This window comes from Thamnophis sirtalis, unplaced genomic scaffold (genome assembly GCF_051295495.1).
Source record: "Thamnophis sirtalis isolate CommonGarterSnake01/CBP01778 unplaced genomic scaffold, rThaSir2_p1.2 scaffold_15, whole genome shotgun sequence".
Lineage (NCBI taxonomy): Eukaryota > Metazoa > Chordata > Lepidosauria > Squamata > Natricidae > Thamnophis > Thamnophis sirtalis.
The window spans coordinates 46,890,738-46,915,922 of NW_028261395.1; the positions used below are offsets into that span (position 1 = coordinate 46,890,738).

Below are 25,185 nucleotides of genomic sequence, written 5' to 3' on the forward strand. Positions count from 1 at the left end.
TTCTGTCCACCATTAAAACCATCTTTCCAAGCAGCCTCCATGTTTCCAGTGTCTTTTTCCCCACTTGGAACTGAACCCAGAAGGACATTTCTTTCAATTCATTCATTCTTTCTTTCTTTCTTTCTTTCTTTCTTTCTTTCTTTCTTTCTTTCTTTCTTTCTTTCTTTCTTTCTCCCTGTCTGTCTTTCTCCCTGTCTGTATTTCCTTCCTTCCTTCTTTCTTTTTATCTTTCTTTCTTTCCTTCCTTCCTTCCTTCCTTCCTTCCTTCCTTCCTTCCTTCCTTCCTTCTTTCTTTCTTTCTTTCTTTCTTTCTTTCTTTCTTATTTCCTCAAGCCATGTGGTCCTGTCCACCATTAAAACCATCTTTCCAAGCAGCCTCCATGTTTCCAGTGTCTTTTCCCCCACTTGGAACTGAACCCAGAAGGACATTTCTTTTTTTCTTTTTTTTAATGAGGTTTGTTTTGCCAGTTTCTGACATACATTTTCATTTCTGACATAAAAAACACCACTGGTTAAAATGGATTTGCTTAACCACTAATCAAGGAGAGAAGCAACTTAGAACTGAAGAGAAATTTCCTGACAGTGAGGACAATTCATCAGTGGAACAGAAGTTGCCTTCAGAAGTTGTGGATGCCCCAACACTGGAAGTCTTTCAGAAGATGTTGGATATCCACTTGTCTGAAACGGTATAGGGTTTCCTGCCTAGGCAGGGGGTTGGACTAGAAGACCTCCAAGGTCCCTTCCAACTCTGCTATTGTATAAACCACACAAATTCTAATTTGGGTACTTAGTGCTGAAAAAGCTTGCCATCACTGCCCCTTATATCATTCCAGACAAAGGGCTGCCCGTTTTTTTCTCCTTAAAAACCTCCACTGATGGAGCATCCAGGCAATTTCTGTTCTCCCCATCAAGAAATTCCTCCTTATTCCAGTTTTTTTTTTTTTTAAAAAAAAGAAGAGACTGGACAGTTGCTTGTCTGAAATGATGCAGGATCTCCTGCTCGAACAGGGGGGTGGGCTATTCTAGACCAGTGTTTCTCAACCTTGGCAACTTGAAGATGTCTGGACTTCAACTCCCAGAATTCCCCAGCCAGCATTCGCTGGCTGGGGAATTCTGGGAGTTGAAGTCCAGACATCTTCAAGTTGCCAAGGTTGAGAAACACTGTTCTAGACCAACCCCAGCCTACAGCAGGGATCCAGCACTGCAGCAGCCTCCAGGTCCCGTCCGTTGCATTTAAGTGCCCAAGGGGAAATAAGCAGGTAAAGATAAAAGTTTCCCTTCACACACATATGTGCCAGTCGTTCCCGACTCTAGGGGGCGCTGCTCACCTTCGTTTCAAAGCCGAAGAGCCAGCGCTGTCCGAAGACGTCTCCGTGGTCATGTGGCTGGCGTGACTCAACGCCAAAGACGCACGGAGCGCTGTTACCTTCCCAACAAAGGTGGTTCCTATTTTTCTACTTGCATTTTTTACCTGCTTTCGAACGGCTAGGTTGGCAGAAGCTGGGACAAGTCAGAGGAGCTCACTCCGTTACGCAGCACTAAGGATTCGAACCGCCAAACCGCTGAGCTTTCTGATTCGACAAGCTCAGTGTCTTAGCCACTGGGCGTCCCTTGTCAATGGGAAATAAAAAGACCCCAAATCCCATTTCCCTCCCCCCACCCGCAGACTGCGTCCCTTCTCCTCTATTCGATGCAAACGTCTTAAAATTTTCTCCATAGGAAAATCCAAAGCAATTTCAGTCAGTGATTTTATTGCTCGTTGAGGCAATGGGGAGAAATTTGGGGTCTGTCAGCACCACGGACAGCTCATGAGCCCGGAGGCTCGGCTAGATGGCTTTCAGGTGCCTCTTGGGCTGAGAACCAGCAGATTTTATTTTATTTTATTTTTTTCAAAACAAACACAACACATAAAAATCTTCCTTTTTTACATACTGTAAAAAGTGTATCAGTTGGTTTCAAAAGGCTTTCGTGCATCTCTTCCACAGTCATCAAGCATAATTCATATTAACTGAAGTATTTTAACTCGGGTATTTATACATATTACCATCATTATACCTCCATTTAACTACAATTGTTTAATTGTTATCCCTCCTTCCTTCCTTCCTTCCCTCCTTTCTTTTCTCCTTCTCTCCTTCCTTTCCCCCTTCCTTTCCTCCTTCCTTCCCCCCTTCCTTCTCTCCTACATTCCCTCCTTCCTTCCCTCCTTTCTTCTCTCCTTCCTTCTCTCCTTCCTTCCCTCCTTTCTTCTCTCCTTGCTTCCCTCCTTGCTTCCCTCCCTCCTTCCTACCCCCTTTCTTCTCTTTCTTCTCTCCTTCCTTCCTTCCTCCTCTCCTTTCCCTTCTCTCCTTCCCCTTCCTCCCCTTTACCCTTCCCCTCTTCTTCCCATTCCTCCCCTCTTTCCTACTCTTAGATTCCCTCCCATTCTTCCTCAGAACCAGCAGATTTTGATCGCATGAGCACAGCGGTCCTATGTGAGAAAATTGGTCCCAAGTCTCTTTTTCCCCCAGTGCTGTCGTAAGTTTGGACGGTCACTAAATGAGACTCGTTCCATTTTATAGATTGGCGATGAGCGTGCTCAAATGCAGACCAGCCGTACTTCGGAGCTCTGCATCGATGCGGCCACCAGATGGCGCTACAACCCCCCAAATGGCCAGTCAATTGCCTTTTTTACCTGTTCCAAGGTGATCTGGCTTTTCCGGCAGGCCTGGGGGCTGTTGACCTCTTGAATGAGGTCCAGCCCCATTAAGGCTGAGTGCATGTTGTATCTCTTTTAACTTTGCCTTGTCTTCTACTTTTTAAACTTTTTAGTCCTTCGGGATTGGGTGGCATATAAATTTATTAAACTCAAACTCACAGCCAACAGTTAGAGCAGCGTCTTTCAACCTCGACGCCTTTAAGATGTGTAGACTTCAACTCCCAGGATTCCCCAGCTAAGCCTGAATTCTGAGATCGCAGCGGAAGGGATTCAAAGAGAGTAAGCAGGGCGTACAATAGGGCAGTGGTTCCCAAACTTGGCAACTTTAAGACTTGTGGACTTCAACTCCCAGAATTCTCCAGCCAGCTCTGCAGAGCTGGCTGGAGAATTCTGGGAGTTGAAGTCCACAAGTCTTAAAGTTGCCAAGTTTGGGAACCACTGCAATAGGGACAGGTGTAAAAAAAAGACACGTGGTATCACCAGGAAATGGATGGGCCAATCATAAAAGTCACCAAGGTTTATGAAAATCCTGCTCTCCACAAAAAAAATTTGAATTAAAAAGTACCCCAACCCTCGGGAAGGAAAATGAAGGGAAGACGAGGCGGCTTTTCTTTTTTTAAATTTTTAATTCAACTTTTTTTTACAGGAAGAAATCCTCAAGAGGTCCAAATACTTAAAAAAAGAGAGAGAAAGAGAGCAGGCTACAAAGAGTTTGGGAACCCAAAAAAAAACCCGGCCGTGAAGAAAACGTGTTCCGGCTAACGACCGAAGTCCGCTGGGACGTGTTCTAGAAATATATATAGAGAGAGATATATTGCACCCCGAGAAAAACTGTTTAGTGGGGAGCAGGGTTATATCGAAGACGGAGCAAACACCCACTTAGATACCAGAGAGGGGAAAAAAGCAGGGATAAAAAGTTATCACCCCAAAAAGTTGGAAGTCTCGGAACAAACGACGGGGCTTCTCCCAAAAGTCTGGAAATGCCACAAACCCCAATAAAATAAATAAAAAGTATTGCCTTGTGACCCCAGAAAGAGATAAAAAATATACAGTACAACATAAGGGTTCAACAGCTCCCCAACATCCCACCCACCCTCTGTGTAAAAGAACTCCAAAGCCTCTGGCTGGTTGGATGACCGCTGGGAATCCCAAAATGGCCAGCGTAGTTAATTTTTAAAATCCCCCCCTTTTTTTAAAAAAAGGCACGATATTCTTTATTTTATTGTCTTGCTTTTGATGTTGTTTGCAGGGAGGTGAGATTTGAGAGGGTGGGCATGGAAGCCATTGGCGGGGTAAGGAGCTGCCACGGAAGTTTTAAAAATTATTTTTTTTTTAAAAAAAAACTACCCATTTTCTCCCTCACCTGTTCTCAAGAGGTACCGTCCATCGTTCCTGGTGTGTTCTTGCGTTGTGTGGTTCCCTTTCACAGCGGGTTATTGTGCAAGTTAAGACACATCCTCATCCTCTCATGAGGGCTAGAAACCTGGCTAGTTTCCCAAACAAGAAATGAACGATTAGGCTTTTCTCTTCTTTCGCTCAACAGGATGAGTTTTGAGCACGTTTCTTCCCATCTGGCGGGGTTGATCACGATGGCAAGGTGGGCTTATAACAATGGCTTTTTCAAATAATCCTGGTTAAAAGTGGCAACTCCATCTTGGCTTAAGTAAACCAGTTGGTTTACTGTTTTTTTTTTCCTTTCTTTTTTTTTGGTAAAACATTTGTGCCTGATTATATAATCTGCATAGATATTACACAGCTCACTTCCTGCTTGGAGACGCAGTTTTATAACAAGAGAATTGAGGAGCTTCCATATTTAGTGGCAGTCTACAAGGATAAAGACACTAGTGGTTGTTTTTCTCATCAGGAATATTTGGGGTTTTTCAGAATGATGCATCTAAACATGATGGCTGCAGAACGAGCGTGGACTTCAACTCCCAGAATTCCCCGGCCAGCCCTTACTCTCTTACAATCCCTTCCACTGCAATCTTCTCTCTGCTATGGGAAGGGAGTGGGTGAAAAATAAAATGAGCGTGGCTGGCTGGGGAATTCTGGGACTTGAACTCCACTCATCTGAAACTTGCAAAATTGAGAATTATGGGGTTGGATAGACAAACCCACATAAAAGTTTCGATGCCGTTCCAAGCTATGGAAAACAGAATTAAATTTGGTTTTTAAATCTAGCCTTGTTCTGCCCTTGTTTTTTCTTTTAGGGAGAGGAACGGAGGACGCCAATTTTTGCATTGGTCATAATTCAAGGCTTTGGACGTTAAGCAGAGTGAGAGGTAACCAGGCCTAGGGTTAATATGCCAGGAGAAAAGTATGATTTAAAAATTTTAAAAAGCCCAGAATAATGAAAATGGCACAATTTGTCTAGATTTGACATGGACACGATACCCACTTTAGATAAAACGTGTTTATGGAGTAGAAAAAAAAAATTCTTATTGCCGAGGTGGCGCAGTGGTTAGAGTGCTGTACTGCAGGCCACTTCAGCTGACTGCTATCTGCAGTTCGGCGGTTCAAATCTCACCGGCTCAAGGTTGACTCAGCCTTCCATCCTTCTCCATCCTTCCGAGGTGGGTGAAATGAGGACCCAGACTGTGGGGGTGATATGCTGACTCTCTAAACCGCTTAGAGAGGGCTGAAAGCCCTATGAAGCGGTAGATAAGTCTAAGTGCTATTGCTATTCATTTACATTTTTGTAAATTCCCACTACTTAACAGTTTGGTGTTCGCTTCATAGAATCCCATTGGGAAACTCAGCTTTTGGGGTGTCGGAGCCCAGGAACCCACAAATAATAAAAAAAAATTGTTTGGGTTTTAAAATGTGTAAACTGGCCTTTGGATATGTGTGTGTGTGTGTGTGTGTGTGTGTGTGTCTTCCCAAGGCCACCATAACCTCAGCATAAATGTTTAGAAATTGGATTGCATGGAGAGATCTCCCTTCTCGTCCCAAATAGCGAACTGTCGCCTGAACAGGCGAACAATTCACTTGTTGTGAATTCCTTGGTAGAAAACTCCAGGAATGTTTTTGTGCTTAGAGGACAATTTCTCTTCGGACCAAAGCTGGACATCTGGGTGCAGATAGCCCCTTAATTCAGGGCAGCGTACACATGAAATGAAAAGGCGGAGGGCTCGTATAAAATTAGCAACCGTTTGCTCTCTACTCTCCCTTTCTCTCCAGGCGCTGATTTTTCTCCCCACCTCCCTCTTTTATTTGTCAATCAAAGAACATGCAAATATACCTACCTGGGGATTAGGGCAGAATGGCCAGATGTTAAACATCTGGTGGGGGATGGGGGGAAGAGGATGGGGTTTCCTGAATGCCCCAACATGGGGACCCTAGAGAAGGAAGGCGCCGGGCGGGGAAGGAAACTTTTGTCGCGACGCAGGAGAAAAAAATAAATGTGGTGTCCCCTTAATATACAACAAGGAGCCTTAACAGCGCTAAAACGTTCCCCACGGAGCTGGGTCTGATGTGATCCATGCATTTCCTCCCCCCCCACCCCCCATTATATAGGGAAGCAACTCCACTGGTTATGGGTCAGGGCAAACCCCTTCCGCAGGGGTCGGTTCTATTGCTCGAGGGAGATGCTGCAAAAGGAAAGCTGCAAATTTTGTAGCGCAACCTTCCTCCTCCTCTCCCGTTGCTGCGTCCCGTAGGATGTTATGGGGCTGTGGCTCCGTCCAGGATGTGGGGGGGGGAGGCTTTGGCACAGAACAGGAGGTAGGGTGGTGAGTTTTCTTGCTTAAGGGGTTAGGGAACGAACCTCATGGGGTTTTTCCTGGATCGGACTTAAATTTTGCTCCTGAGAGAAACCCTCAATTATTATTATTTTTTTTTGCAAACAACCACTTTGTCCCATTCCCAACATTGACGCTATTCTGGAATAACGGACTCCGTGCAGCTGACATTATTCTGAAATAACGGACCGAATGAATGCAACCTTATTTCGGAATAACGGGCCAGACCCACGCACGCATTATTATGGAATAACGGACCATTGTGCATGCAACACTATTCTGGAATAACGGACCCCCATGCACCTGACACTATTTCGGAATAACGGACCACACGCGGGTCTCACCCACGACCTCCTCGTTGCTCGCAAAGAGGGCCTGTTGGAATGTAGAGCAAGGACGGGGGGAATTTGGAGCACGTAACCTGCCCAGGCTTTTTTTAAAGGGAAACCCGGCTCTTTTTGGCCACAGCTGCCTCCAAGAGAGAAGGATCGATACCCAAAGACATGCACATTTAACATCTACCTAGAAAAGTTCTCGCAGAGGACGTGAGATGATTAGAAAAAAAAAACGAACCAAAAATATCCGTCAGTTTTGGACGAGCTGTGTGGGTTCTTGCAGTAGAAAAGGAAGAGAGGAGGACTTTATCCTCTCTTGCCCCCGAGCTGAGATATGACCCGTCTGGATTCGAAGTGCTTTTCTTCCAAGGTTGCTCTCGGAAGCATCCTGCTTTTAACCTCTCTCTCTCCCCTGATCTTGACAACCAGGACGAGAGACAAGATGAAGGTTCTTTGGTGCTATGTCCAGTTCCTGGTGCCAAATCCGGACCGCATCCAGGAGGAAGCCCCCGTCGGGCGAGAAACAAAATCTGGAAGCTGGACGGGACCGACTCGCCGCAGCCGAGTCGCCGCAGGACAATTCAACCGATACAAAAGTTCATTTCGACGGAACCGTGGCCCATGATAACAAAAGGAAGTCATTGCGGAAATACGAGAGTTACAAAAATTTCAACAAAAACGTGGCCGCCCGTCGTAAAGTAACTGAGTGGATTGATTATAATGCAGTCTCGAATCGTCTCGAGTTGTCTCGCGACGAGCTATCCTGGGCCCTCTGGAAGAGACTCGTACGAAGCGATCCCAGCTTCTCCGGTGTCTACGAGGCCGAGCTAATCGAATCCGAGTGGAACGTGACGTATCCCGAGGAGGCTGAAGGTGAGCTCAAAAAGCTGCTCGTGCTTCCTTTGCTTCCGTTTTTCTGAAGATCGTCTTGGCCTCTCCAGGAAGGACTCAGTCCTGCCCGGAAACATTCGGGCTTGGAGCAACTCCTGATCATCGGACAATCCTCCATCCTGGGACTCTCGCAGAGTTCCACGTGAATCTGTTCGTGGCAAGGCATGTCCAAGCTCCCTTTAGGGAAGAGGGTCCGTCTGTCCTCCTGGGCCGGGAGAGAGACCGGTACCGCCAGAGAAGTCCCTCGTCCCTGGACTGAGATGCTTCGCAAAACTTGAGGCTCTCGTTCGAAAGTGGCCAAAGGGAAGTCCCGGAGAACCGCGGCGGTGGAACGGCGGGGAAAGGCATCTGGGAGGAGAGAGACGGAGGCCGAGCGCACCGGGGGTCTCCTCGGGGTACGACGGGGGCTGGGGTACTCCGTGAAGTCCATCACGTCCTCTTTGCTAAAGCACTTGTAGCCTCCCTGTCGGTGGATGTCTTCGCACGAGAAGGGCTTGAGGGATAACGGGCTCTCGGCGGACTTCCTGCGCTTCCGGTGCGGACGGCGTTCCTCCTGGTAGGAGAGGACGCTGGTCCTCCGCCGGTCGTATCGAGGCTGAGGGAGGAGCAGGCTTGCCAATTCAGCGGTGATGTCCTCTCCTGCCACCCAATGCTGAAAGTAGGCCGAAATCTGGCTGGTGGTCCAAATCTCAGTTTCGTCGTGCGAGAAACGCCTGGTGGGAGGGACCTGCAGGAGAGGCGAGGAAGAAACACCATCATTTAATTTATTTATTTTTTAAATTTAAATGTTCTACCTTGTAGAAGAACAATGAGGTTGTGGGTGCTCCATCTCAGGAGGCCTTCAAGAAGAGATTGGACAACCAATTGTCTGAAATGATAAGAGGGTCTCCTACTTGAGCAGGGGGCTGGACTAGAAGACCAAGGAAGAGGTGAGCGGCGACAGGGCGACCAGGCGGGATTTCTGCCACCGGTTTGGCGAACTGATGCCAATCGTCCCTGCGGGTTCGGCTGAACCGGGAGGATTTCACCCCTGATTGGGGTTAATAACTGGGGGAGGACCGTTGGCCTGGAGTCTGCCTGCTGGAAATCTATATCCGATCTCGTGGGAACGGGCTTCCTTTTAGCACGCGACGGAAACGAGAAAGACCATCTAACCTTTGGTTGGCATCTTCCCATCGTTCCCAAAAGCCCAACCTGCTCACCTGCAGATACTGCATTCTGTCCTCCGGGACAGGCTTGGCGGCATAGAGCTGAGGGATCCCCCGCTCCAGGGCTGACAGGTCATAGCTGGCGATCTGGTCCACCGTGAGAACGTCGCCGGAGAGGTTGTTGGGATAGGGTTGCGAGTACGTTGCTTCTGCGGGAATCGGCCGTTCCAAGCTGGTCTCTTCGGTCCCGGGTAGAGAAGGAGAGGACGGGAGATTAAAAAGTGAGAGGCAGTGTGTCTCTAGCACATCGCTCGAGTACCACATCGTCCCAGTTCCCACGACAAGAACGTTTCAAGTCCTGGAAGTACAATTCTTCCGCCAACGCCATTATCGCCGGAGAAACTAGGGAAACTTTTCCACCCATTATGCAGCTGAGGGCTACGCGGTCTCTTATCTAACCATTCCGTTGGCCGTGTCTCTTCTCCCCGTCTCCAAAGCTGGGAGCCCCTGTCCTGAGGTGTAGCCGAGGGGCACCGCCTGTCCTGGAGGGACACCGCCACTGGGCGCCGCACGCTTACCTTCCCCGCCGTCATCGTTGGACATGATGGCCACGCACTTCTCCCAGACCGAGCGGACGTCGGCCCGGTAGCGGTCGCAGGCCCAAAGGAACAAGGGGAGGAGGAGGGACTGGGCCACGGAGCACCAGACGATACACAGGACCATCCAGTCGTAGGCAACGTCCGACTTCAGGCTGGCAAAACTCACCACCTGAAGGGCAGAGAGAGGAAGACATCTAATCCATTCTAATAAACGAGACAGGCTGAAATTATGAATCAATTATCACTCCTGATTTCCTTTCTCTTCCCCCCTTTCCTTCCTTCCCTTTCCTTTTCCCCTTCTATTTCCTTCCTTCCTTCCTTTACCCCTTCTCTCCCCTTCTCTATTTCCTTCCTTCCTTTCCTCCTTCTCTCCCCTTCTATTTCCTTCCTTCTGTCCTCCTTCTCTCCCCTTCTCTATTTCCTTCCTTCCTTTCCTTCCTTTTCCCCTTCTCTCTATTTCCTCCCTTCCTTTTCCCCTTCTATTTCCTCCCTTCCTTTCCTCCTTATCTCCCCTTCTCTCTATTTCCTTCCTTCCTTTCCTCCTTCTATTTCCTTCCTTTGTCCCCCTTCCCTTCTCTCTATTTCCTTCCTTCCTTTCCTTCCTTTTCCCTTCTCTCCCCTTCTCTCTATTTCCTTCCTTTTCTCCTTCTATTTCCTTCCTTCCTTCCTTCCTTCCTTCCTTCCTTCCTTCCTTCCTTCCTTTTTATAAACACGTCAAGGTGGTAAATAGACGCAATACTCTTTCCTCCTCCTCCTCCTCCTCCTCTTCCTCCTCCTTCTCTTCTTCTTCTTCTTCCTCCTCCTCTTTCATCCATAACAACCACCTTGCCAGGTGGGCTGGACTGAGAAAGTAAGTGGCCCAAAGTAATCCAGCTGGCTTTTATCTCAAATCAACTGAAATTGAATCAATCTAAACAATAAGGGAGGCTGTAGATTCTCTCTTTCTTTCTTTCTCTCCCCCTAACTATCCATCCTTCCACCCACATCCATCCATTTATCTACCTACCTTTCTTCTTATCTAACCTATCTATATTCTGTCTGTCTGTATCCATCCATCCATCTATCTGTCATCCATCCATCCATCCATCCATCCATCCATCCATCCATCCATCCATCCATCCATCCATCCATCCATCCATCCATCCATCCATCCATCTATCTATCTATCTATCTATCTATCTATCTATCTATCCCATCCATCCATCATCTGTTATGTATGTATGTATGTATGTATGTATGTATGTATGTATGTATGTATGTATCTATCTATCTATCTATCTATCTATCTATCTATCTATCTATCTATCTATCTATCTATCTATCTATCTATCTATCTATCTATCTATTCACCTATCTATCTATCCCATCCATCCATCCATCCACCCACTGTCTACCTTGTGTCTCTCTGGCAGGGGGCACCGGATTTTCCTCTGCTCCGGCCACCAATACCTGCGTCCAAATAACCCCCCCACCCTATGTTGGACGGTTGTCAGCAACCGCAGCCATCCCACTCCCGCCGCCAGTTTTACCAAGACGGGGAATCCCATCAGGAAATCGTAGAGGAAAACGATGCCGGTGATCAGGTAAGTGATCTGCAGAGAGGTCTTGACGGGTTCGGATCCGTCGATGGAGGAGCGGCGCTTGCCCTGGGCGTCCTCCACCACGATGGTGGGCACGTTGAACTTGTTCTTGTCCACGTTGTTGCCCGCTTGGATGGAGAAGGTCTGGAAGAGGGCGATGGCCACGCAGACCACCCCCATGGCCACGCTGCCGCTGATGAGGAGCAGGAAGCAGACCCCGAAGCCCAGGCCGATTTCCGTGACGATGAAACGGCAGTCGCTGGCGTAGAACCGCTCGGTGGTGTCGTGCCAGCCCACGGCGGGCAGCGTGGAAAGGATGAAGGAGACCATCCAGATGCCCATCACTGTGTGGACTGCTTGCTTCTTGGTATTGCTCAATCTGCGGGAAGGGAAAAGACCCCCTTAAGATTGGCCAGGATTCCCTATCAGTTAGGCAAGGGGGTCTCCGAGCGCGGCCACTTTTGTGGACATCGATTCCTAGAATTGGTTGATGAGAAGACACACGTCTTTGGATGTGCATTCCCACTGTTTTCCTGCTTACTCTCTTGCGGTCCCTTCCTCTGCGATCGCCCTGCTCTAGCGAGGGGGAGGAAACGAATAAAACCAGCATGGGTAGCTACGGAATTCAGGGAGTCCGATGGATGGATGGATGGATGGATGGATGGATGGATGGATAGATGAGTGAACGGATAGACGGATGGACAGACAAATGGAAAGATGGATGGAGAAATGGATTGATGGACGGATGAAAGGATGCATAGATGGATAGATAGATATATAAATGGATGGATGAATAGACAGATGACAGGTCAAATAGATGGAAAGATGGATGGATGGACGGATGAAAGGATGCATAGATGGATAGACAGATATATAGATGAATGAGTGAATGGACAGATGGAAGAATGGACGGAAGACAGATGAAGGTTTGAGGAGTTGGGTGTTTGAAGAGATGGATAGACAGATGAATAGAAGGATGGATGAATAGATGTGAACAGATAGACGGATGGATAGACAAATGGAAAGATGGATGGAGAAATGGATTGATGGGTGGATGGACGGATGAAAGGATGCAGAGATAGATGGATAGACAGATATATAAATGGATGGATGGACGGACAGATGACAGGTCACATAGATGAAAAGATGGATGGATGGATGGATGGATGGACGGATGAAAGGATGCATAGATGGATAGACAGCTATATAGATGGATGGATGAATACATAGATGACAGGTCAAATAGATGAAAGGATGGATGGACGGATGAAAGGATGCAGAGATAGATGGATAGACAGATATATAAATGGATGGATGGATGGACAGATGACAGGCCAAATAGATGAAAAGATGGATGGATGGACGGATGAAAGGATGCATAGATGGATAGACAGATATATAGATGGATGAGTGAATGGATAGATGCAAGGATGGACGGACAGACAGATGAAGGTTTGAAGAGTTGGGTGTTTTGAAGAGATGGACGGGCAGATGAATAGATGGATGGATGGATCAATGCATGAACAGACGATTGAAGGAGAGACCGATTTTCCATCTCAGAAAATTCCATCTCCCTAATTCCTTGGATCCGCATCCCGCCGTTTTGTTCAGGAACTCACTGCGGCCTCCTCAGCGTTTCTCCTCCTCTTCCACCCCCCCTCCCCTTCAACCACCCCGCCTCCCACCCCAAGGTCCCACCTGTAGTTAACCGGCCAGCGGACCATCCACATCCGGTGATAGGACAGCGAGGTGACGGAGAAGCAGGTGGCCAGCGTCAAGGTGTAGAAGGTGGAGACGAAGACCTTGCAGAGGCCCTCGTTCCACTCGTAGTCCGAGTGCTGCTGGCGCAGCTGGACGACCGAGTACATGGTGATGGGCACGGCGATGTTCAGGATGTGAGTCCCCGCCAGGGTGCAGATGAGGAACTCCAGCGGCTTCCACTTCTTCTGCTTGGCGCTGACGCTCAGGATGCCCCAAGCGTTGGCCAGCACCGCCAAGCCCGAGCACACCAGCCAGGCCACCGCGTTGTCGTGCAGGGTCCGCTCGCGGTTCATGATGGAGGGCGGGGCTGCCGCCAGCCGGGGAGGCCAGGTGAGGATGGCGAGCCGGGAAGATGACGGGCAAGGGAGGCATCCTACCGGAGAGGCGGCGCCATCAGGGGTGGGTCAGAGGAGGGGGCGCCCCCCACCTGCGCACCGACAAGCAGGGTTTGACCGACATGGTGTGATGGCCCATGTTTCTGGAAGGGAAGGACCATCCAATTTAACTTAATCAATTTCATTCTTTTAATGCAATTGTATTTTTTAATTTCATTGCATTCTGTTTCATTATTCGATTTGATTTTTATTATTTTAATAGAATAATATAGAATAATACAGTGTAGTGTAATGCAATACTAAGCCATACTGTATTACGTCAAGATGCATTATATATAATAATAATAATAATGCAATACACATGAAAAAAAAAAGTATGTATGAAATTCTTATTCGTTCGGTAAATATTTCTCATCCTTTCTGCATTTCCGCCTTGCCTTCTCAACCACGGTGGGAAAAACGAAACGCCTTCCAACTGCCGAAGAAATAATTTCTCCTCCGACAGAATGTTTCATCTGCCACCTTTCTGGCAGACATAATAACGCAGGCTAAGTAAAAATGTCGTTCTTTTTTTTAAATTCCCTTTAAAAATAAAATAAAAGCATTGCATTTCCCCCAAAAATGGGGAGTGGGGCAGAAGAAAGCAACAGCCCGAAGGAATATTCCTCGATTGGCTGGAGTCTTTGGTAGCTCCAACCAAAAACAACAACGGCAATTCTCCAAGGAATTTGCAGAGAGAGAGAGAGAGAAACGGCCAGAAATAGAACTTGCTCTCCTCTGATTCCATGTTTATTTCTCTCCGCTTGGGGGAAGAAAACCATCTCAAGGGGAGGTTTTTTTAAAAAACATCCCCCCCCCCAATTGCATGCAGAGTCCTCAATTTACAACCAGAGTGGGAGCCGGAAGTAAGCAACACAGTCGTTAAGACGAGTCACTGCAGGTTTTGCAAACTTTTTGTTCCGATCCAGCTCCTCAAACACGACAAATCCTCGGACGGGAACTCAAAATATCCCTTTATTTAGGAGCGCCGGGCAAAAGTTTCTCTGTCCGTCCAGGAGATGAGTAGTTGTCTGCCACATCTATTCATCTCCGCCCCCTGCCTTTGATCCCCAGATCTCGGGCGGGGCTTCGTTTGCAACTGTGGTTTTTCCGTCCCGAGGACCGGCCCATAGATTTCCACTGCCCTCCTCTCCTCTCTGCTTTCTGTGCATCCGTGCGTCAGGCACTGGGCCCAGATGTTCCTCCTCTTCCTCATCAGCCACCTCCAGACCTGGGGGCCGTTGACTCTCCATCTGAGGGCTGACGGATGTCCCAGGCTCTGCCCCCCCCCCTCTCTGCCAGCTCCATCCCCTCCCCCCCCCCTCGCAGCTCTCAGCTTGCCTTGAGGCTGACCCTCACTCCCACGCTTCCTCCTCCTCCTTTGATTTGGCTGCTGGAGGGGCCCGGCGGGCCACAACACTTTTCTGCGGTGGTTGCAATGTGTCGTTAAGCGAATCATGTAGTCATTTTGCAAACCTGGCTTCCCCCCCCTTTGCTTGTTGGGCCCCCACTTGGGGGAGGGGTTGATCACAAATGGTGATCACATGACCCTGGGATAAATTCATGCCGGTTGCTAAGTGTCCTCATTCTGCTTATGTGACGCTGCCGGGGACGCTATGTCATAAGTGCGAGGATCAGTTAAAGGCCACTGGTTTTTTGTTTTGTTTTTTCAGTGAAAGAGAATTTAAGACGGGACTTAGGGAATACGAACAGTTGAATCACCACTGTTCATTTAATGACGCTCCGAAGCTACAATGCCACTGAAAGGGCCGTTTTTTTCACACTTAATGACCGTTGCGATCCTGCGATCAAAATTCAAAATGCTCAGCTGTTGGTTCACGTTTAAGTGAGGTCCCTGTTAAGTTAGGGACACGGTCGTTAAGCGTGAATGGAATTTGCCCGGCAACCGTCATAAATACGACTCGATGGCCGAGCCTCTGAATTTCGATCACGCGATCAGGTGCAACTGTCGTTAAGCGTGAAAAACGTTTAATTCCTTTCCCCCCTGTTGTAAATCGGGGACCAGCTGTGTTCTAAAAAAATCTGATTTTTATTTTTTAATGAAACCACAACAGGCTAATGTTGGGCTCAATTTTAGATGACGGAGGGGAAAAAAATATTATTTTTGAAAAGTTCGTTTTTCCAAAGCAAAGACAAGCCCTCACCCCACCCCTCCCCCACCCCCCAAAAAATCCCTTCCAGCAAAGCAAAATCAGCCCCCCTCCCAATTTTCTCCCATCCACATTTTTCACCCTCTATTTTTCTTTTTTTTAAAAAAGAATCTGCTTTCCACATTTAAACGAAGGTCAGGATCTGCCTTCACCCGGGTCTGTTTTTCTTAAAAAAAAAAAGCAAAACACGAAATCAGACCGAGATAGAATATGAGCACATCCTGGGGGTGGGTTTTAAATCCCAGTTTCCCCGAAGAAGCCATCATGACTTGTGTTCAGGCTGAACCTCCCCCCCCCCCCCCCCCCACAAACGGCAATGAAATGAAAGGACGATCAAAACCTTTCCGGGGTTTTTTTTATTTCCAAATAGATAAAAAGCAGTGATAGGTTTAGCTTCCATTCGGATTAAATTTTAATTTGCGTCCCGTATAATTAATAGCATTACGGGCTGGGCTGCATTTACGGATTTTGGGGTCTGAGCCAGAATGGTAATCTCTGGTTTAGGAATAATAGGAATAGGAGGAGGCAGCTGGCCCCCAGTTCAAATCCTCCCCCTAAAACCAATCTCTCTCTCTTTACTCCCTCTTCTTTTATCTATCTATCTATCTATCTATCTATCTATCTATCTATCTATCTATCTATCTATCTATCTATCTATCTCTCTATCTGTCTGTCTATCTATCCATCTTATCTACCCATCTATCTTTCTCTCTCTATCTTACCTACCTAGCTATCATTATCTATCTACCTATCATCTATATCTATTATGTACTATGTAAACAGGATCCATCCATCCTGCTTACCTACCTATCATCCATCCATCCATCCATCCATCCATCCATCCATCCATCCATCCATCCATCCATCATCCAGCCATCATTTCTATCAACTCTATCCAACCCTATTTTCTCCCTTCTTTCTCTCCATGTCTCTCTCCTCACTCACACACACCTGTTCTATCTCTGTCCGTCTGTCATCTATATTTCTCCTTTCTTTCCATCTCTATCACCATCTGTCTCTCTATCCCTATTATCTCTCTCATCCCTCTATATGTCTGTCTATCTGTGCATCCATCCATCTATCTATCTATCTATCTATCTATCTATCTATCTATCTATCTATCTATCTATCTATCTATCTATATCCTATCATCTATCTAAACTATCTATCTATCTATCTATCTATCTATCTATCTATCTATCTATCTAAACTCTATCTATCTATCTATCTATCTATCTATCTATCTATCTATCTAAACTATCTCTATCTATCTATCTATCTATCTATCTATCTATCTATCTATCTATCTATCTATCTATCCCTATCTACCTCGTCTGCCTCTCTCTCTACTTATCTACCTACGTATCTATCCTCTCTCCCTCATTCCATCCCTCTCCCTCTCTCCCTCTCTTTCTCCCTCTCCCTCTCTCTCTCTCTTGGACGGCAGCCCTGCACAGCCTCCGTGTAGAAAGCCGGCAGCTTTTCCATCGTCGGGAGGAAAGTGCCAAAAAAATGCAACGGGAGTCTCGGTTTAAGATTTAATTGCGAGCGACAACTAAGCCAGCTCTGTTTTTTTCGGCTGGCACAGCCATTTTAAGCCACGGGTGAAGATCTTCCTCATGGTTTATTAGCCCAGTGGGTGAAGAACAGCAGGGATAAAAGTGCTCCGATGCGGGTGGATTAAGCAGGAGGAAGAGATGGGCTCCAACCAGGAAAATAAATAACTTTTTCTTCTTCTTTTTATTTAAAAAAAGGACTGTGTTTTTTTTTTTACTTTCAAGGACAACAATACAGGGAGTCCTCGACTTACGGCCGCAATCCAAGGCAGAATTTCCGTTGCTAAGCAAGGCGGGTGGGCTCAGGGAGCCGTGCCCGATGGGATGAAATTTTTTTAAATCTCTTTTTAACAGCCGTCTTTATCTGAGCCGTCGTTAAGTTCGAACGGCCGCTGAACAAGTGGCTGCATGTGGAGTGGGCTGCATTGCAAAGGGCCCCCTTCTCCAGTGTCGTCGTAACTTTGGACGTTCGCTAAATGAACGTCCGTAAGTCGAGGACTACCTGTTATTTATTTATTTTTTTAAAAAGGAATGCTTGAGGACTAGTCTCCTTTTTTTTTTTTAAAAAAGGAAACGATTCCAAACTGCTTCGGTTGGGCTGCATTGCAAAGGAACATGTTTTTTTAAAGCATGACAGTCGGTCATAAGGACCCCCCCCTTCTCCAGCGTCGTCGTAACTTTGGAACGTTCGCTAAATGAACGTCCGTAAGTCGAGGACTACCTGTTATTTATTTATTTTTTAAAAAAGGAATGCTTGAGGACTAGTCTCCTTTTTTTTTTTTAAAAAAGGAAACGATTCCAAACTGCTTCGGTTTGTCGCACAGAAGCCAAATTGTGCTCTCTCTCTCTCTCTCTCCTTGCCAAGGGGCTTCACACAACACACTTAAGCCCAGCTTAAATCGCACATACACACACAGACACACACCGGTAAGCTCGCAGAGGGGGGTCAGACTAGATGACCTCTGGGCCGCATTCGGCTATAGATCCAGAATCAATCCTGCTGTGACATAATCTCCTCCCCCCCAAATGCAACACAGGCTGAGTCACAATTAGCCCAGGGGTTGTGAGGAGGAGGAGCGGCTCCTGAAAACACACAACACAAGTGTGTGGGAGTCACCCCTTGATTGTAATTCCAGGCTTGGAAATTTTTGTGACGGGAAAGAAAACTCGCCAAAGTGAGACTAAAGCCATTATGATTATTTATGCACAATTTCGCCTCTCCAGCCCGGATTTCCCCCCCCCCCCGGTCTGGCTGCGAATTTGGGGGTTCAAACAACCAGGAATGAGCCCCCCCAAAACTCCGAGGGAGACGGACGGTGAGGAAAGAGGAAGTGTACGAAAGTCCTCCTCTTACGACCGCAACAGAGCCCTGCATTTCTGCCGCTAAGCCAGACAACTGTTAAAGTGAGTTTCGCCGCGCCTTATAACCTTTCTTGGCACCGTTGTTAAGTGAATGGCTGCCGTTATTAAGTTAGTCCCACGGTTGTTAAGTGAATCCAGATTGAGTTTGCTTATTGGACGGTCGCAAAAGGGGGGGCCGCATGACCCCAGGGACGCTGCAACCGTCGTAAAGGCGAGTCATCAATGATCCCACCACTATGGGGATACTGCGACGGTCGTAAGTTCGAAAAATCCAGTCCTGTAACTTTTTCCCCCAGTGCCGTCGTAACTCCGGACGGTCACTAAGTGAATGGTTGTAAGTCAAGGACATGCCTGTATATGTGGAATGAAGTGAAAGGATAATTTCATATGGAAATGTGGGAATGCGCCAGGATGGTTATAATTGCCCATCAAAAGGTATAGCTTCAGATAGTAGTTGCAACAGTTCGTTCAGCGACCGCTTCGAAGCTACGACACTGGAAAAAGCGACTTAGAACCAGTCCTCGCACTTACAACCACCGCCGTATATCCAGGGTTACGAGGTCAACATTCAGACGCTTAGCCACTGGCTCAGAGTTATGACGGGCGCACTATCCGGGGTGTGTGTGTGTGTTTGTGTCACACAATCCCCTTTTGCAACCTCCGGGCAAGCAGGAAAGTGAGATTCGCTTAACAACGGTCGTGATTCGCTTACAAAAACGGTCATGAAACCAGGCAAAACTCACTCCGCAACTGTTTCGCTTAACCACGGGAATGTCAGGCTCAATTGTGGCCGAACAATGAGGACTTGCCTGTGATCCACCCGTGGATACCAACAACCTGCTTCGCCAAAAGGCAACAATAAATGTATACAGGAAGTCCTCGACTTACGACGGTTCACTTAGTGACCGTACAAAGTTGCAACGGCCCTAAAAAAAAAAGCAACCGGGTCGTTTTTTTTCCACACTTAACGACCGTCACAGCCTCCCCCCATGATCACGAGATCAAACCCCCCCCCCACACTCGGCAACTGACTCATATTTATGACGGTCTCAGTGTCCCGGGGTTCTGCGATCCGCCTTTGGCAAACTTCCCGATGGAATCAATGCCGGATTCATTTAATAACCGTGTTGCCTGGCTTCATGGCTGCGACGATTCACTTAACAACCGGAGAGAGAGAGAAAAGTTGGCCGAAATGTGGCCGAAGTCACTCAACCCTTGTCTCGCTTAGCCACGGGAAAACTGCTGGGCTCCAACCGGGGGGAGGGGGGCGTAAGTCGAGGCCTAACCTTCCAGGAAAATAGTGCAGAATCTGCTTATTTTTTTAAAAAAATAAATAAAATAGAATAAAGTGAAATAAAAAATATTCAACAGCAAATTTGGGCTTGGATTAACCCAGTGTTTCTCAACCTTGGCAACTTGAAGATGTCCTGGACTTCAACTCCCAGAATTCCCCAGCCAGCGAATTCGCTGGCTGGGGAATTCTGGGAGTTGAAGTCCAGGACATCTTCAAGTTGCCAAGGTTGAGAAACACTGGGTTAAGCTATGCAGGGAAGGAGGGGGGAGGTCCAAATATCAGCCCCCTCCCCTTAAAACCTTGCTTTGCTCATCCCAAAAGCCTCTTTCTCTCTCTCTCTCTCTCCCCCCACCCCACTTTCTGCTAACAGGTCCCTGGTGAAGAGCCACCAGTGCCTCTAAAACAGAGATGGGGTGGGGGGTGGGGGAGCCCCAGAAGTTTCTCAAAACATTGGGGTCTCCAAAGTAACCCAGCGTTGACTGACAGGAGGGCTGGGGTGTGTGTGTGTCTTCTGTCTATCCATGTTGAGTGCCTTCATTAGACGTTAAAAAGGGAGAAAGGTTAAAAAGTCGGTGGGTTTGACATGGGGAGGGGGAGAATGGGATGACGCCCCCCCCGAAAATGTTTTGGGGACTCCTAGGGGTTCCCCCCCCCAAGAAAACCTGGCATGGAGTCCCATCATCCCCTCTGCATCCAGGCCTATCCGGTTAAACCGAAATCACTTTTCTCCAGTGCTTAAATGAAACCCCCGTCCCCACGTTCCGCCCCCTCCCTGGATTAAACCCCCAGCTGTTGCAAGGGCTGTACTCCCGATCCCATGCGCCACGCTCCGCACCCACCGCATCCTTTGTCCGCCCCCCCCTCCCCAAATGCAGGGAACTCCAGAGGATCGATTAGATCCTCTCCCAAGGCGACGGGGATGGATAGGAGGGGGAGTGGGTGGGATGGGGGACGAAGAAGGGAGGGGAGAGGGATTGAAAAAGGGGGCGTTCTGTAAGGGATGGGGGGGGTCGCCTTGTTCACACCCCCTCCGCGGAACAGAGGCGCTTCCCCCTCCCCCGCCCCCAGCCCAGCCCCGACCCAAAGCTTTATGTAAGAGAATCTGCAGCGGAATGTACGCTGGGTTCGACCCCCTCCCCTTATTAGCATTATTTTTGCAATCCTGGGGAGGGCGCCCTCCCCCCCCTCAGGGGAGGGGAAGAGTGGGGGAGGCACTAAATGCATTTGGAGGAGGGGGCCTAAGAGGGCGAGTGGGGGGGGCAAACTTAAAGAGAGAGAGAGAGAAAGGCTGCATAGATAGATAGGGAGGGAGAGGGAAGCACTTCATTTGCAACCTTCTGGGGCGGAGCGCGCTTGGCGCCCCCCCCCCTGCAGGAGGGGGGGCTCCCAGTTGGGGGATGACGTGGGGGGGATCCCCGTTGGGGAGGGCGGCGAGGGAAGGGCCAGTTGCTGCCGCCCTGCGGGGATGGGGGAGGGGGGAAAGAGCTCGGGGGTGGCGCCCGCGGGCGCCTTTGGCCGCGAGGACTCACCTGAGCGAAGGTGCGCTCCGTTGCTCTGCGCCCCGCCGGTTCCGACGCCGCTGCCTGCGATCCTGCTCGGCTGGCCGGGACTGGGCGGGTCCGGGGCGGGCCAGCGCATGCTTGCGGCTCGGCTAAGCCTCCCCTCCCCTCCCCTGCCAGAGAGCCCGGCCCCTCCCGCAGGATGGAGACCCTCCCGTGGGCGCGCCTTGGAGAACCTCCCGCCGCTGGAGGGCAGCCTGGCTGCGGGTCTTTCTGGCTGAGGAGGGGCTCCACTCGCCCCCCCCCTCCTCCTCCTCCTCCTCCGGGGGTCTGGAGGAGGGGAGGGCGCCGGTAGCCCCTCCCCACTTGAGGGAGGAGGCGGGAGGAAGGGGGGCGGGCTGGCCGAGGGGGAAGGACTGCGGCTCCCATCATCCGCAGCGGGGCTGGGCTGGCGGTGCGGGGCTGGGGCAAAGGCGGGGAGGGGGAGAGAGGGGGGGCTGTTGGGGGTCTGCATCTTCATCTTTCAAAGGAAAGATTGAATGGGGTTTCCTTCTTCTCCTTTTTTGTTTCCTTCCTTCCTTCCTCCTTTCTCTTTCCTCCCGCCTTCTCTCTCTCCCTTTCTTTCCTTCCTTCTGCCTTCCTACTTTTTATCTTTTTTTCCTTCCTCCCTTGCTTCTACCCCCTTCTCTTCCTTTCTTTCCCCTTCCTCTCTTCGCCTCTTTTTACTCCTTCCTTTCCTTCCTCCCTCCTTCCTATTTTTCCTTCCCTCTTCTCCCTCTCCTTCCCTCCTTTGACCCCCTTCCTTCCCTCCTTCCCTCCCTCCTTTCACCTTCTCTTCCTCCTTTCCTTCCCTCTTTTTCCTCCTTTACTTTCCTTCCCTCCCTTCTTCCTTTGACCCCTTCCTTCCCTTCCTTCTTTCCCCATTCTCTTCCTTTCCTTTCCTCCCCCTTTCTTTTTCCTCCTTCCCTTCCATCCTTCCTTCCTTCCCTTTCTTCTTTCCCCTTCTCTTCCCTTTTCCCCCTTCCTTCCCTTACTTCTTTTCCCTTCTCTTCCTTTCCTTTCCTCCCCCTTTCTTTTTCCTCCTTCCCTTCCCTTCCATCCTTCCTTCCTTCCCCCTTCTCTTCCTCCCTGCCCCCCTTTCCCCTTCCCTCTCTTCCCTTCCCCTTCCTTTTTCCTCCTTCCCTCCCCCACTGCCTGGAGCCCCTGCTGCCCGTCATCAATTTGAGCCCATCCCCAAGTGTCCAAATTCTGATCATGTGACCCCATTTGGGGGGGGGGGCGCAGATGCTGCAATGGTTATGTGGGGGGGGGAAATGGTCCTAAGTCACTTTTTTCCAAGGCTGCTGTCACTCCGGCCACTAAATGAAATTGTTGTAAGTTGAGGACTATCTTATCTTAGAAAACTGTTGTAAATCGAGGTGTGGCAACATATTCCCAGATGTTTTATTTATATGTTTCCCAATTCCCAGCAATTGTCTTGGGATAGGATGGGGGGGTGGGTGTCTCCTGTTCGAGCAGGGGGGGGGGGAGGTTGGACTAGATGACCTCTGAGGTCCCTTCCAGCCTTAGGATTCTATTCTTTCTCCAAACTGGAGAAAGCTTATAAAAAGTTGGGATTATCTTAACCTTTGAGGGAGGGAGGGAGGGAGTTGGGGGGGGTGCAGAGGAATCTGGGATTAAAATACAGGCTCTTGTTAGCTCAGCTGGGTGAAAGCAAATTTTACATTCGGAGGCCTTTGTGTAAATCTCCCACCTTCCATCTTTCTACAAAGATTAATCTTGTCTTGAGGGTTAGAGGCAAGGCGGGTGGGCAGGGACCCCCCCCCCCTTCCCCGCTTAAAGCTCTCGGCACAAGCAGCCAGGTTTCACCCCGAAATGTTGCTCTTGAATCCTGCAGAAGTCCCCGTGGGACGTTGTGGGAAGGGTAGGAGAATCTGTGCAGTCCTTGACTTATCACCGTTTGATGGGGGGGGGGGAGCTGTCATTCCCCGTCGAGGTGCTTTTGAGATTCACTTGAACTTCCTTGACAGCCCATCTGTTGGTGAGTAGTTTTCACGTTAGTTGTAGATCCGTGTATCGTAGATCAATCAATCCGAAGAGCTGGAAGGGACCTTGGAGGTCTTCTAGTCCAACCCTCAACTCAAGCAGGAGACCCAGGACCATTTCAATCAATCAATCAATCAATCAATCAATCAATCAGAATAGACCTGGAAGGGACCTTGGAGGTCTTCTAGTCCAACCCTCTACTCAAGCAGGAGGCCCTGGGCCATTTCAATCAATCAATCCGAATAAAGCTGGAAGGAACCTTGGAGGTCTTCTAGTCCAACCCCCTACTTAAGCAGGAGACCCAGGACCATTTCAATCAATCAATCAATCAATCAATCAATCAATCAGAATAGACCTGGAAGGGACTTTGGAGGTCTTCTAGTCCAACCCCCTACTTAAGCAGGAGGCCCTGGGCCATTTCAATCAATCAATCCGAATAAAGCTGGAAGGGACCTTGGAGGTCTTCTAGTCCAACCCTCAACTCAAGCAGGAGACCCAGGACCATTTCAATCAATCAATCAATCAATCAATCAATCAATCAGAATAGAGCTGGAAGGGACCTTAGAGGTCTTCTAGTCCAACCCCCTACTCAAGCAGGAGACCATAGGCCATTTCAATCAATCAATCAATCAATCAATCAATCAGAATAGAGCTGGAAGGGACCTCGGAGGTCTTCTAGTCCAACCCTCTACTCAAGCAGGAGACCCAGGACCATTTCAATCAATCAATCAATCAATCAATCAATCAATCAGAATAGAGCTGGAAGGGACCTTAGAGGTCTTCTAGTCCAACCCCCTACTCAAGCAGGAGACCATAGGCCATTTCAATCAATCAATCAATCAATCAATCAATCAGAATAGAGCTGGAAGGGACCTTAGAGGTCTTCTAGTCCAGCCCGCTGATCAAGCAGGAGACTCATTTCAATCAATCAATCAGACTAGAGCTGGAAGGGACCTCGGAGGTCTTCTAGTCCAACCCCCTACTCAAGCGGGAGACCCTATGCTCTTCCAGACAAACGGCTGTCCAACCCCTTCTTGAAAACTGCCAAATGTTGGAGCACCCACAACTTCTGGTGGCAAGCAGTTCCACTGATGAATATTCCCCAGCCCCCCCACACCTTTGGAAATGTCTCCTTTAATTCTAGGTTGCTCCTTTCGTTGATTGGTTCCCACCCCTCGCTTCTTATCCTGCCTTCTGAGAATAGGTTGACTGCCCCCCCCTCTTCTCTGTAGAAGCCCCTCAAGAACTGGACAACGGCTATCATGCCCCCCACCCCCAGCCCTTCTTTTCTCTGAGGCCAGTGTTTCTCAACCTTGGCAACTTGAAGACGTCCGGACTTCAACTCCCAGAATTCCCCAGCCAGCGAATGCTGGCTGGGGAATTCTGGGAGTTGAAGTCCGGACGTCTTCAAGTTGCCAAGGTTGAGAAACACTGCTCTAGGCTAAAAGATAAAAGCTTCATATGTGCTGGTCATTCCTGACACTAGGGGGCGGTGCTCATCTCCCTTTCAAAGCCGAAGAGCCGGCGCTGTCCGAAGACGTCTCTGTGGTCATGTGGCCGACATCACTCAACTCCCTAAGCCGCACGGAACGCTGTTCCCTTCCCAACAAAATTGGTGGTTCCTATTTTTCTACTTGCATTTTTTACCTGCTTTCGAACTGCTAGGTTGGCAGAAGCTGGGACAAGTCACGGGAGCTCACTCCGCTACGGGGTGCTGGGGATTCGAACTGCCGACAAGCTCAGAGTCTTAGCCCCCCCGAGCCACCGCGTCCCTGATTCTCTAGACTAGACATACCCAATTCCGGCAAGTCGTTATTTTGAGTCGTGTATTTTCTGACAGCAACGAGGAATTGAATCCCTTGCCTTCATGTTTTATTTTCCAGGCCCTTTAATCATCTTCCTTGCTCTTCTCTGCACCCTTTCTAGAGTCTCTACAAATTGTTTATTGTGGTGAGCAAAACTGGAGCAAAATTGTGGTGAGCAAAACTGGATGGAGTAATCCCAGTGAGATTTATTCCTCCAGGCTTTGCTAGTTTGCAAAACCAGGACATCCCCTGGGGGACTTTTGTGGAAATCAAGATATATTACGATAGCTAAGTTCCCACCATCTATTACCAAAGTTACCTACCGTATT

The 25,185-nt window shown here is 48.8% G+C and overlaps 1 protein-coding gene across 1 annotated transcript; it reads right to left on the reverse strand.

Moving 5' to 3' along the window:
• Positions 1-5,299: 5,299 nt before the first annotated feature.
• On the reverse strand, positions 5,300-21,122 carry GPR153 (G protein-coupled receptor 153). The gene is made up of 6 exons (XM_087702167.1): positions 21,036-21,122; positions 12,687-13,227; positions 10,938-11,367; positions 9,388-9,577; positions 8,864-9,048; positions 5,300-8,388 (listed from the first exon to the last, which is right to left on the reverse strand). The coding sequence occupies exons 2-6, from the start codon at positions 13,040-13,042 to the stop codon at positions 7,585-7,587; spliced, it is 1,965 nt and encodes a 654-aa protein (XP_087558293.1). The 5' UTR covers positions 13,043-13,227; positions 21,036-21,122; the 3' UTR covers positions 5,300-7,584.
• Between the last annotated feature and the right edge of the window lie 4,063 nt (positions 21,123-25,185).

Coding starts and splice junctions, on each gene's coding strand:
- GPR153 (XM_087702167.1), bottom strand. CDS start 13,042: ATGAACCGCGAGCGGACCCTGCACGACAACGCGGTGGCCTGGCTGGTG. Junction 9,578..10,937: donor TGATGGGATTCCCCGTCTTG/GTAAAACTGGCG, acceptor TCTGCCCTTCAG/GTGGTGAGTTTTGCCAGCCT. Junction 8,389..8,863: donor ACAGAATGCAGTATCTGCAG/GTGAGCAGGTTG, acceptor CCTCTCCTGCAG/GTCCCTCCCACCAGGCGTTT.